This window comes from Ictidomys tridecemlineatus, chromosome 5 (genome assembly GCF_052094955.1).
Source record: "Ictidomys tridecemlineatus isolate mIctTri1 chromosome 5, mIctTri1.hap1, whole genome shotgun sequence".
Lineage (NCBI taxonomy): Eukaryota > Metazoa > Chordata > Mammalia > Rodentia > Sciuridae > Ictidomys > Ictidomys tridecemlineatus.
Genome location: NC_135481.1, coordinates 39,414,100 through 39,427,479, shown reverse-complemented (window position 1 = coordinate 39,427,479; position 13,380 = coordinate 39,414,100). Strand labels below are relative to the sequence as shown.

At 42.2% G+C, this 13,380-nt stretch overlaps 1 protein-coding gene and 1 pseudogene across 2 annotated transcripts; one reads left to right on the top strand and one right to left on the bottom strand.

The window, feature by feature from the left end:
* Positions 1–4,319: 4,319 nt before the first annotated feature.
* Positions 4,320–5,177, bottom strand: LOC101977871 (serine/threonine-protein phosphatase 2A catalytic subunit alpha isoform pseudogene; annotated as a pseudogene).
* Positions 5,178–5,706: 529 nt separating this feature from the next.
* On the top strand, positions 5,707–10,449 carry Rpusd2 (RNA pseudouridine synthase domain containing 2). Of its 2 annotated transcripts, none has more exons than XM_021725781.3 (3): positions 5,707–6,199; positions 7,596–7,892; positions 9,285–10,449. In XM_021725781.3, the coding sequence occupies exons 1-3, from the start codon at positions 5,753–5,755 to the stop codon at positions 10,017–10,019; spliced, it is 1,479 nt and encodes a 492-aa protein (XP_021581456.2). In that variant the 5' UTR covers positions 5,707–5,752; the 3' UTR covers positions 10,020–10,449. The 2 variants fall into 2 exon arrangements, with proteins under 2 accessions (XP_021581456.2, XP_005316468.2); XM_005316411.4 differs by having other exon boundaries at positions 5,707–6,382.
* Positions 10,450–13,380: the final 2,931 nt, after the last annotated feature.

Here is a 13,380-nt window from a genome sequence, read left to right as displayed (position 1 = left end):
GCTGCTCAAGTTAGGGCACATTGGTGGCTTTTTACTGTCACAGAGACCCATGCCCTATTCACCGAATGTGAGGTTTTCCCTCATTCATTTAGTCAGTAGATGCCAAGCTCCTTCTGCGTTCTAGGCTTGTGTTAAGCATGAATTCAAGACCCGTACATAAGATTTGGTGTGGGTCCCAGAGATCCTCACAGCTTGTAGAGGGGGATGGCCTTGGAAGCGGACAAATTTACAAAAACAGCAAAGCTATAAGAAGGTATGACAGAAGGGTGGCCACAGTGCATAAGAATGTGTTGTGCCAGAAACTCTTTGAGGGCTGGGTGTGTAGCTCAGTTGTAGAACATTTGTTTAGGATGCCTAAGGCTCTGGGTTTGATTCCCTAGCACCACAAATAAAAGATGACCTTGGATACCCTTCAAGGGATATCATCATATTTATTGAGTTATAAATTTCTTCCCAGTCCTCAATTTTCAAGACTGTTATTGTCTTCCCAAGAAAAGTGTGATGAAAGGTATCAACCATTAGTAGCAGTAACTTGACTGACAAGGTTCTCTAGAGGTGACCAAATCTCATCAGTGTGGCTATAGTAGTGACAAGTACCACCATATGAAACTACCACCACAAGACAAGGCACTCTACTGTTCACATTTATAAATACTTTTTTTTTGTACCTGGGATTGAACTCAGGGTTGCTCAACCACTGAGCCACATCCCCAGCCCCGTGTAATATTTTATTTAGAGACAGAGTCTTCCTGAGTTCCTTAGGGCCTTGCAAAGTTACTAAGGCTGCCTTTGAACTCACCGTCCCCCTGCCTCAGCTTTTCCAGCTACTGGGATTACAGGCATGAGCCACCATACCCGGCTCACATTTATAACCATTCTTAAAAAGACTATGAAAAGAAAAGGAAAGTGAGAAGGTTAGAAAACAAGGGCCAAATCATTGACAAGATTTTGACCGTGATTATTCCTGGAAAAAGAGGCATGAACATGGCAGTATCTAAATATAGCAGTAACCAATCACCAATGTGCACCATTAACTTGGAACTATATTTAAATTGCTGGTCCTGCCACATTGAAGAGTTTTGCTCCAAGGGCATAGGTGAGACTGGCTGCTTTGCTGTCCGTCCCTGGACTAATTCCACCTTTCCCTGATGTCCAGCCATCATCTGGAGAGAACCACAAGACAAGGACAATATCTGCTCTTTGGCTAAGAGAAGTCACGTAGCATTAGAGGTATTTGCCCTAGGATTGTGTAATTTGCTTATAGTGTTTAATTAGTGTGCATCGAATGCTAGTTGGGGTGCTCCAGCACACCCAACACTTTTGCATTAATTGTTTATATTTGATGATTGGTGTGATTGAATATATACTTGCATTTAAAGACAATCCGCCTCTGAGTTATTATTAATAGCATTGCTCACAATATTCCTCAAATTAGATGCCTCCTCAGCTTACTTCTCAGACATTGGTTCCACCACAAGCCTCTTTCTACCACTGTGTGCATCTGAACCAAAGCTTCTGCATAATGAATGGAGAGCCCAGGTCAAATTCCTATGCCCAAGCTTCAAGGGAAGCTGGGAAAGCCAGTTTCTGGAATCCACTTCTTGGAGGTAGAATTGTGTGAAATTCACACACACACACACACACACACACACACACACACACACACACGTTTAGAAGATGTTGGATGTTCATAGAGTACAACAAATGTTTAATGTACATGGTCTATGCCAGTGCTTCTCAAGCTTTAATATGCAAGCTCCCTGGAATGAAATTGAAATACAAATTCTCATTCTATAGGTCAGAAAGAGTTGGGGGATAAGATTTTTGTTTTCTATCTCCATAGTTTTGCCAAGCACTATTCTAAGTTTTACTTGAACTAACTTATTTGATTCTCTCAACTCTGTTCCAAAACAATCTGGTCCCAGTAAATGAAGACCATGCCCAACATGCCATGAGATTGAAGAAAGGCAGAGAGATCCAAGATTGCAAAAAGTGAAATTCATTAGAGACTTACTAACAGAAGCATGGTCCTAGATGGCAACAAAATCAGTTGCTTACTGGGTGCAACTGGGTGCACGCCTGTAATTCTAGCTACTTGAGAAGCTGAAGCAGGAAGATTGCAAGTTCAAGACCAGCTTTGTCAATTAAGGAAGACCCTGTCTCAAAATAAAATATAAAAAGTCCTGGGGAGCCAGGCATGGTGGTGCACACTTGTAATCCCAGTGACTTGGGAGGTTGAGGCAGGAAGATCACAAGTTCAAAGCCAGCCTCAGCAACTTAGAGAGGCCCTAAGCAACTTACTGAGACCTGTCTCAAAATAAAAAATAAAAATTCTTGGGGATGTAGCACAGTGGTGGAGTGCCCATCGGTTCAATCCTCAGTGTATATGTATACTTTTTTTAAGTTAAAAAAAAACTCTATAAAGCAGAAAGTTTAGCTAAGAACACCTTCTTGTTCTCAGACCCTACCTGTTGAGGGCCACAGCCTAGTTGGGATGACGCATGGCATTTTGCCAGAAGGGAGTGGTTGAGAGGTGGCACCATCCAGCCATTGAGAAGATGATGGTTCTGTTAAACTGTGTATTCAGTTGTATATAGACATTTACTGCCTCGGTGGACCGCTACTTTGAAGTTCCGGTTGAGTTCTCAGAGATGGGGGGTGGGGGGCGGCTGGGAGAGTTCCCAAGGAGTACTGGTGGAGTTCGGGCAATAAAGTTTCCTGTTTGAATATACAAGTGCTTTGTGGCAGCTTGGTGATTTGTGCCCAGCCAGACTGTGGAACCTACCCTCATTGTGGACTTTTTAATAATTTCTTTAAAAATTATTTTTAGTTGTATATGGACACAATAATTAGATATAGATATAGATATAGATATAGATATAGATATAGATAGTTGTTTTTTTTTATATGGTGCTGAGGACCGAACCCAGTGCCTCATGCATGCTAGGCAAGTGCATTACCACTGAGCCACAACCCCAGCCCCTAATAATTTCTTAATACTTGAGAGATGGTGTCTTCACTTTGAAGCAGTTTTGTTCTAACATACCCACAATCAATGGAAAATGCAACCTCTTATTTGAGGAGGGATTTGGGAATCTGGCTTTTTAGCATAGGAATTTCTAATAGCAGTGGATACCTCCTGCTGCTCTGGAGTAAGAGTAATCTGCAGTCCCTCAGTTTGATGAGACTGATGATTTAACAGAAATAATTTAGCAAAAAAGATTTCTCTTACTCCTCAGAGTGCTAACGCATATGATAAGAATGCCCTAAATCAACATTAGCATTTTGTATCATAAAGGCCCAGTGAAGGTTAATGCTCATTTTCCTGAATTAGACTGGACATTTGTACCTTTTTTTGGTATCATAGCCTCTGAATGCCTATTTGGAGGAATCCTACTCTGGAAACTAAAGGTCAGAATTTTCTATTTCTAGGCACCCTAGAAGTGAAGACTCAGAACTGTGACCTAGGGTTGTCTGATGAAAAGCTCCCTTGCAGGACTTTGAACCTTGTAGGAGGGACAAAACTTGCAGGGAGACTTGGAGATTTCTAAGGAGTAGGGCTGCAAGGCAAGGAGTACTTTGGCACAACAGGGTAGCTATAGCATCTCAACTACGTTTCTTCTTTGGCAACAGATGGCTGATTTTCAGAGAACTTTGCTTCCTTTGATTTGGCCCTTTTTGCTGAGCCTGTTCTCCAGATCATTTGCAAATTCTGTAAGGCACCAATATCTTTTCAATAACCCTCTCTAATGAAGTTAACCAGTGTTGGTTTCAGCATTTGGCATTTATAAACTCTGGCAATACATTTTCTGATCCACTTGCAGCTTTTTTTTTTTTTTGACTTTCTCACTTCTTAGTTCACAAGTTTATTATGAAAAACACTGCAGTGCTCTTGTGCAGTAACACTGTCTTACAGGAGGGGGAAAAACAGTTCTGTTCAAAACAACTCACCAGGTTCTGACAATAACAAAGAACAACATGGGGCTGAGATTTGAGAAGGGAATAAACTGAGTGCAGACAAATCATACAATTAAATTAAATGGTTTCCCTGAAAATAAACAAAACAATTTCAAAACTCACAAGTAGAGGGGAGGCCTTGGTAGTTATTTTTAAAAATGTTCATTAAGCTCCAATGATTGTTTGCTGCTATCCTTATCTACAGTCATGCTGAGTAAAGCCATAGCTAAATGGAAGTTAATTGTATTCACGACGTGTTAATGTTTACATCTTATTATCTGCAGTCTCAGAGAAAGCAAAAGTAACTACAAATAGTGCTATGCCAGAAACTGGTTTCTTGACCAAAGGTGTTGCTTCAGCATGCAATGAACTGGTGCATTCTAAAGTGGTCACGACTGTTGATAACAAGAGGCTTTGTATTTTTATATGGCACATCTTTTGGTCCATGTGAAAACAAGTTTTTTGAGTGTTAACTATTTTTGACACTTTGGAGTTACTGTTGCTCTTCCCATTTCCATTAGGTCAATATATGGTTCATGGCAATACTGTACAAATTTAAAATTTCATTACAGGAAGTAGTCTGGGGTATGACCAGTAACATGTGGTTCGCCTCTAGGAGGTAATGGATCAAACTGCAAGAAAGAATATTTTAGAGTATCATCAAGTTCCATGATTGCAGCGTGGTAACCGCAATGATAACAATAGTTTGGAGCACTGAAAATTGTTACTACATTCCGATCATGGCACCAGTTATATCCCTCCATCACCAGCTGGTGAGCTCTAGACACTAATGTGAGGCCATTGGCATGATTAAATGTCTCAGAAATATCTTTTCCAAATGTGTAACCAGCTCCTCAAGGAGATATACCCCAACTACCACGATCATCTGGATCTGACCACAGCAAGTCACACATTGGACCCTCATGGGGAACTTCTGTAGACGATCAAAAGCTCTGATATGATCCAGTGTGTCTATGGATGGTGAGAGGTCACCATGTAGACAGAAGATCTGCCCATCCACCAAGGCAGTGAGAGGAAGATAGTAAAAAAGAGCTGTAATATTTCCAAACATTTGCATTTCCATATTTTCTTAAACACTCATCATAGAAACCATAAACTTGTGTAATCTGCCTGCTCTCGTGATTCCCCTGAAGAATGGTGATGCGTTCCCGGTAATGAACCTTAAGAGCTACCACTTGCAGCTTTAATGGGCAAGTGGATCAGTATGGGAGCATATTGGAGGCAAGTGAGAAATTCTGAGTCTTTTCTCATGCTGTCAGAAAGACGGACAAGTGTGAAAGACATTTGTATGTGTTGTGAGGGAGGAATTTATTGAGATATGTCACATATTATAATATTCAATCATCTTAAGGTATACATGATTTTTAGTATATTCACAGAAGTTGGCAGTCTTCATTCTGGTGATGCTTTTTATTTTGTTTTTATTTCAAATCAAGCTCCTTTCAAGCGTTTCTCCAGATCCAAGGAATTTTGAGCAGTCGTCTACACGCAACGTACACGAACGACTCCTGCGACGGCTTTTATACAGAGCAATCCCAAATATTTTCTTTATGAAATAACGCCAGATTTCCCTCGTCGGAGAAGTTATGACCGCTTTTGGTAAGACATTCTCGCAACCTCACAATTCGCCACTTAGGTCAACTCTTCCAACTTAATTCAATTTGTCGAATTAACTCACTCAATCGCAGACCCCGCCTCGGCACTGGGCCTCTCTGATTGGCTGATGCCGAGTGACGTCTTCAGACAGCGACACCGGAGCGGCGGCTGAGGGGTTATGTGGCTGGGCCACCGCGGGTGGCTCGGGGTTGTGGTGCAGTGGCGCTTTGACCTCCGGCCCCTCAGCCTAGCTTGGACCTGGGGTAGCTATAGGAGTCCGATGGCGGGAACACTTTCCACCAGAGCTGAGGCAGCAGACGGGCTGAGGGCTCCGACTCAGCAAAACGGAGACGCTGGTAGCGACGCTAGGGTTGAGCCGCTTCCAGGGCGCCCAGAGCCCGGGGGCCCAGTAGTGGAGCCAGCCGCGGGGATCGTGGAGCAAACTCCAGGAGACAAGCGAGAGGAACCTTCGGCCCTAGCCCCAGATCCAGGCAAGCGGAAGAAGCGGCGGGGCGCAACCCGGGAGCGCGTAGTGCCGCCCCCAAAGAAACGGCGGACTGGGGTCAGCTTCAGCGATGAGCACTTTGCAGAGACCAGCTACTACTTCGAGGGCGGCCTGCGCAAGGTGCGGCCCTATTACTTTGACTTTCGAACCTACTGCAAAGGCCGCTGGGTGGGTCACAGCTTGATGCATGTCTTCAGCACCGAGTTCCGAGCCCAGCCGCTGGCCTACTATGAAGCCGCGATCCGGGCAGGCCGCCTGCATCTCAACGAGGAGCCAGTACAGGACCTCAGCATAGTGCTCAAGGTGCAGTCCTGATGGGGCTGGCTAGAAGGTGGGAGAGGAAAGGATCAGGATTTTGGGTTTTGTTTTTCAGACTTGGTATATAGGTTTGGGAGTTAAATTATAGTAATTCAGAAGCGTTTTCCTTTTCACTTGGAACACTCCTTTTTAGCCTCTGCTTTCTGTCTCCCCAAGTAGATAGCCTGTTTGTGCTTCAGAACTCAACCTGTTTATCCTCCCCATCAAGGTGGCTTCCTTGTTTCTAAGGAACATAATTTGGAATTATCATAGTTCCTTTTTGTATGTTGTCTTGTGGCAAGGGCACTACCCACTTTCTACCCTGCATCTTAGGTCTCTGTACAAATAGTGATAGTAGAGGCTATCATTTATGTCTCCTGGGTATTGGGCACAAAGTTAAGCATTTTTAATATAACATTGAATTCTAATCACAGCTTTGTGCAGTAGGTATTGCCACCCCATTTTGTTTTTAAGAAAACTGAGGAAAGGTAAAGCAACAGGGCCACTTCCAAAGTTTGTGTTCTCATAACTACTGTTTAAACTATTTACATAGAGCCTGACATGTAATACATTGTGGGATGTCAGGGATAGAGACCACAATTGTCTATACAGGTGCTTTGACCCCTTTAAAATTCTGTCACATCAAGAGGTACCAGACACCTTTGTTAGTAACACAAGGCAATTTCAAAACTTAGGGATTTCCTCTCCTGTCCCAATTATGAAAAGTATAGTTCTGGTCTAACCCTCATATTTTACAGTTAAGGAAACTGAGTTCTAGAGAAATTTACTTCTCCAAGAACTTGTAGAGAGCCTATGGAAAATCCAAGTGTAGATCCCATATCTGTGGATTTAACAACTTGATATTTTTGGTTCAAGGTCACAAGAAGTGATGGTTCAAGGAGGTTTTAACTTCACTTAAAAAATTGCTTTTATAGTGTAACTTTAAGGTAGAGAATAAACAAATAAGCAAAACCAAGACATCCGAAATCTCACCTCTTAGAGATAATCATTAACTTTTTGCATACTTTTTCAATGCCTGCTATCTGTGTGTGCGTATGTATTTTTACAAAATGAAATAATACTATACACTTTTCTTTTTCTGCTTAAGCATATACTATGACCCTTCTATGTCAATAAGGAAAAAAGGAGAATGAGGTGTGATGTTGACTGATGACAGGCAGCTGGTTCCAAGCTGACAGGTTACCTGTGTTTTTGACAGGATAATGATTTCTTGCGGAACACAGTGCACAGGCATGAGCCACCAGTCACCGCAGAGCCTGTTCGCCTGCTAGCTGAAAATGAAGATGTGGTGGTTGTAGACAAGCCTTCCTCCATTCCTGTCCATCCCTGTGGCCGCTTCCGACACAACACAGTCATCTTCATCCTGGGCAAGGAGCACCAACTGAAGGAGCTACACCCATTGCATCGGCTTGACCGCCTTACCTCAGGAGTGCTCATGTTTGCTAAGACAGCAGTTGTCTCTGAAAGAATTCATGAGCAGGTTCGGGACCGGCAGGTAAACCAGGCCTTTCTCTCCTGTAGGTCACTTCCTGGGCTCATGAGTGCTCTGTGTCGACAAAGTGTCACAGAATTCTATATCTGAAATGGGCTTCTTGTTTATCTGGCCAAGCTTCCTACTTGAAAGTCATCACCTAAGGTGTCAAAGACCCCTGTATGTTTCAAAAGATCTTTAGAGATGGTATACACTATCTTTTTTTTTCCTTTATTTTTAAGGGAATTGAATTCAGGGTACTATATGACTGAGTTCTATACCACTGAGTTCTTTCCATCCTAGCCCTTTTTATTTAGTTTTTAAAAATTTGAGATAGAATCTCACTAAGTTGCTGAGTCTGGCCTCAAATTTGGGATCCTCCTGCCTCAAGTTCCCAGTCACTGGGATATAGGTGTGCCACACTATGTCCAGCTTATACTCATAAACTGTCTTTCTTGATAATTTGCTGTTTTGAAGTTTTAGAGTGCTGAGAGACGAGGGAAGGTTTTTAAGATTTTAGAAGGGCTAGGGATTTAGCTCAACGGTAAAGCATTTGTCTTTCTCCATTCCTGTCCATCCCTTGGCTGCTTCCAATACAACACAGACATATTCATCCTGGGCAAGGAGCACCAACTGAAAGACCTACACCCATTGCATGGGCTTGACCATGGGTTTGATCCCCAGCACACACACCCCCAAAAAAAAGAAAGAAAGAAAAAACAAAGAAAAGAAAGATGTTGGAGAAAGCCTGTTTGGTAGGAAAACTCTGGTTGAAGATGGAAGAGGTTTGTGTAGAAGTTTACTGCTAATGATTATACTTTGGGATGCAGAGTTGGAATTCTGCATCTGGATCTGGATCATTTTAAGTGCATACTGTGCATTCATTTATTGCACAGGCTTAGTATCAACCACATTAAAGCCCAATTTACTGAATGCTTATGACAGCCCTGTGAGGAATATGTTTGGTTTTTGTTTTGTTTTTTTGGTATTGAGGATTGAACTCAGGGGTGCTTAACCACTGAGCCACATCCCCAGCCCTTTTTTGTATTTTATCTAGAGACAGGGTCTCACTGAGTTGTTTATGGCCTCACTAATTTAATTTGATGAGGCTGGCTTTGAACTCATGATCCTCCTGACTCAGCCTCCTGAGCCACTGGGTTTATAGGCATGTGCCACCATGCCTGGTGAGGAATAAGTTTTTTTTTTTTTTTAATCTCACATTTTCTAGATGAGTTATTGAGACTGAAAGAGATTAAAATAATATACCCAGGATCATGAAATTGGTAAGTGGTAGAGCTGGGTTTTGAATCCTTTTCTTTCTGACACTGGTGTATTCCTATCACTCCACAGGTGGTTTAGACTCCTTAAGTTTATAGACTGTATAATGACTTTCTCCTTCTTCCCTCCTCTTCCTAGCTAGAAAAAGAGTATGTGTGCCGTGTGGAAGGGGAGTTCCCTGCCGAGGAGGTGACCTGCAGAGAACCCATCTTAGTGGTATCTTACAAGGTAGGGGTGTGCCGTGTAGATCCCCAGGGCAAGCCCTGTGAGACTGTGTTCCAGAGGCTGAGCTACAATGGCTGCTCCAGTGTGGTACGATGCCGGCCACTTACAGGCCGTACCCACCAGATCCGAGTCCATCTTCAATTCCTGGGTCACCCCATTCTCAATGACCCCATCTACAATTCAGTGGCCTGGGGCCCCTCTCGAGGAAGGGGTGGCCATATTCCCAAGACAGATGAGGAACTGCTCCGGGACTTGGTGGCAGAGCACGAAGCCAAACAGAGCTTGGATGTACTAGGTCTCTGTGATGGTGACATGCCCCCAGGACTCACAGACTCTACAGCCCCCTCCTCAGAGTTGGCCAAGGACCGCCTAGAAGAGTTGGCCATAGCTCCCCAGAAGATGGATGGAATAGTTGAAGCAGTCCCTCAGGATATGGACACAGTGGACTTGGCACAAGGAAAGGCAGCTGAAACAGATGTTATGAATCAAGAGACAGACCCACTCTGTGCAGAATGCCGGCTGGTGCGACAGGATCCCTTACCCCAAGACCTTGTGATGTTCCTGCATGCCCTCCGCTATAAAGGACCGGATTTTGAGTATGTTTCACCTTTGCCTCCCTGGGCTCAGGATGACTGGCAAGAAAACTGAAAGCAGTAACCAATGGAGGGATTGCTTCTTGGGGTGGAACAGGCATGAGCCATGGGGCAGGGGCTGACCCTATGAGCTGGCACTCAGGGTTTCCATAGGATTGAGTTTGGGCTGTAAGGGACATGTTCATACATGCTACCTCCTTTCTTCTCCCCAGCTAGAATCTGGGAGCTTTTTGGTTTATAAATATATCCTTTTTTCTAACACCTTGTGTAACTGATTTTCTATTGCTTCTTCTTTTTTTTTTTTTAAATCAGTAAATGTCACATAAAATTAACTGCTTTAAGATGTACATTAGCTGGCTGAGGTTGTGGCTCAGTGATAGAGTGCTCGCACACATGAGGCACTGGGTTCAAACCTCAGCACCATATAAAAATGAAATATATTATGTGTACCTACAACTAAAAAATAAATATTTTAAAAAAAGGTGTACATTAGTGGCATTTAGTTTATCCATGATGATATACATCCATCACTTCTTCCAAAACATTTTCCTCACCTCGAAAAGGAAACCTGTACCTTATTAAGCAGTCATTCCTATTCCTTTACCTCTACTCCCTGGTTACTAGGAGTAGTAACTATTAATCTGTCTGCATTTATGGATTTGTCTGTTGGGGACATTTCATATAAATGGCATCATATAATATGTAGCCTTTTGTGTCTGTCTTTTGCTTCAGCATAATGTTTTCAAGATTAATTTGTAGCATATATTAGAACTCCATTCCTTTTTTTATGGTGGAATAATATTCCATTGTGTGTTGTGTGTGTGTAAAATAATGTCATCTGTGAATAGAGAGATTTTATTTCTTTCTTTCCCATTTGGATACCTTTTATTTCTTTTTCTTGCCTAATTGCTCTGAATACAACTTCCAGTACATTTTTTAGTAGAGGTGGTAGGGTAAAACTAGGCATCATTGTTTTGTTTCTGATCTTAGGGGAAAGTTTTTAGTCTTTCACTATTGTGTATAATGTTAGTTGTGGGCTTCTCATAAATGCCCTTTTCTATATTCTGTGAGTGTTCATGTTATATTAAACCCAGGGTCTCATGCATGCTAAGCACATTACTAACACTGAGCTATACCCACATCCAAAGACCTTTTTTTTTTTTTTTTGGTTCTGGGGATTGAACTCAGGGGCACTCAACCTGAGCCACATCCCCAACCCTATTTTTGTATTTTATTTAGAAACAGGGTCTCACTGAGTTGCTTAGCACCTTGCCTTTGCTGAGGCTGGCTTTAACTCGTGATTCTCTTGTCTCTGCCTTCCAGGCCGCTGGGATTGCAGGCATGCATCACCGCGCCCAGCCGGGCATTCATTTTTTTTTTTTTTTTAATATTTTTTAGTTGTTGATGGGCCTTTATTTTATTTATTTGTATGTAGTGCTGAGAATCAAACCCAATGCCTCACACATGCTAGGCAAGCGCTCTTCCACTGAGCTACAACCCCCAACCCCGAATGATTTTCTCAACTTTTTTTTTTTTTTTTTAAAGAGAGAGTGAGAGACAGAGGGGGACAGAGAGAGAGAGAGAGAATTTTAACATTTATTTATTTTTTCTTAGTTCTTGGCGGACACAACATCTTTGTTGGTATGTGGTGCTGCTGAGGATCGAACTCAGGCCGCACGCATGCTAGGCAAGCGTGCTACTGCTTGAGCCACATCCCCAGCCCCTTTCTCAACTTTTTTTGTGTGTGTTTGGTGCTAGGGAATTGAACCCAGGGCTTTGTGCATGCAAGGCAAGCACTCTACCAACTGAGCTATATCCCCAGCAGGACATCCTTAATGCTTGTTTCTTACCCTAAATTTCTGACTGGACAATACTTACTTACTTACTTATTTTACCAGGGATTGGACCCAATGGTACTTAACCATGAAACCACATCCCCACCACTTTTTATTTTTTATTTTTAATTTTGAGACAGTGTCTTACTAGGTTGCTTACAGCCTCACTAAGTTGCTGAGGCTGGCTTTGAATCTTCAATCCTCCTGCCTTAGCTTCCTGAGCCTCTGGAATTACAGCTATGTGCCACCATATCTGGCTTGTCTGGATAACCTTTTGATTCTTCTGTCCAAACAGAAGTTTTCTCTTTTCTGTTCCTTATGCTGTACATGTACATGTTGTTGGGTTTTTTGTTTGTTTTGTTTTGTTTTGATGGTACTGGGGATTGAACCCAGGGGTTCTCTACCACTGAGCTACATCTCTAGCCCTTTTTATTTTATTTGAGAAAGGGTCTCACCAAATTGCTGAGGCTGACCTTGAATTTGCAGTCCTCCTGCCTCAATTTCCTGAGTAGTTGGAATTACAAGCTTTTGTTGTTTTGTTTGTTTTGTACACATAAGGAGAACTATGACTTTTGTTTTCAGGCATCATGGAGTGAATGACACAGTATCATTAATACTTCCATAGCCTTTGACAAACTTATTGAGCAGTGATAATGTGGGTAGGGAAAAACAACTGTGTTTATATTCTTAACATTAATCCATACTGATTGTTAACTACCCATTATATGCCAAACCTTTTTAATGCTGTAATACAGAGGTGAATGCCTGGTCCATGCCCTAGTTGAACATGTATGATGAAGTGTACAAAGGGAACCAATAGAGATATGAGATAATTCTGTCTGTTAACAGCACAGATTTCTCAGAGGAAGAGGCATTTAACAGTGAGTTGAATTTGCATAATAGAGACATAGGAGAAGAATTCCAGTTAGAGGAGCAATATGAGAGAATATATTATTTTCTCCATTCAAGAGATAAAGGTATATTCCTAAGATAAAGAAGAGAGGAGAGACCAGGTGTGGTGGCACATGCCTATAATCCCAGTGTCTTGGGAGGTTGAGGCAGAAGAATTGCAAGTAACTTAGCGAGACCTAATAAATATATATAAAAAGGGTTAGGGATGTGGCTCAGTGGTTAAGCACCCCTGGATTCAGTTCCTGGTACAAAAAAAAAAAAAAAAAAGGAGAAGCCAGGTGTGGTCATACACACCTATAATCACAGTGACTTGATTACAAGCCTGAAGCAAAAGATCACAAGTTCAAGGCCAGCCTAGGTTCAAAAAAAAAAAAAAAGGACTGGGGATATAGCCTACTGGTAGAACAAACTGTGTTCAATTCCCAGTTTAAAAAAAAAAAATCCAAGAAAGCAGTTTTGGGACATTTGGATCTCAGGTCCTAAAATATGGCTCACCGTCACTAACAATTGAAATCTAATCATGGCTTGTATATCACAAGGGATTCTGAACTGCAAGGCATTAAACATTCCAGGTGATTCAGGATCCTCATGAATCTGAGTATTTGCTCAACTTCATGAAAAACCTTGTCTTTATTCCATGAGCCAGTCAACTCTCCTTATCACTAAGAC

Excerpts from the sequence above, each read along its gene's own strand:
- Rpusd2 (XM_005316411.4), top strand. The coding sequence starts at position 5,753 with ATGTGGCTGGGCCACCGCGGGTGGCTCGGGGTTGTGGTGCAGTGGCGC. Across the intron at positions 6,383-7,595 it reads ACCTCAGCATAGTGCTCAAG|GATAATGATTTCTTGCGGAA; the intron begins GTGCAGTCCTGA and ends TGTTTTTGACAG. Across the intron at positions 7,893-9,284 it reads AGCAGGTTCGGGACCGGCAG|CTAGAAAAAGAGTATGTGTG; the intron begins GTAAACCAGGCC and ends TCCTCTTCCTAG.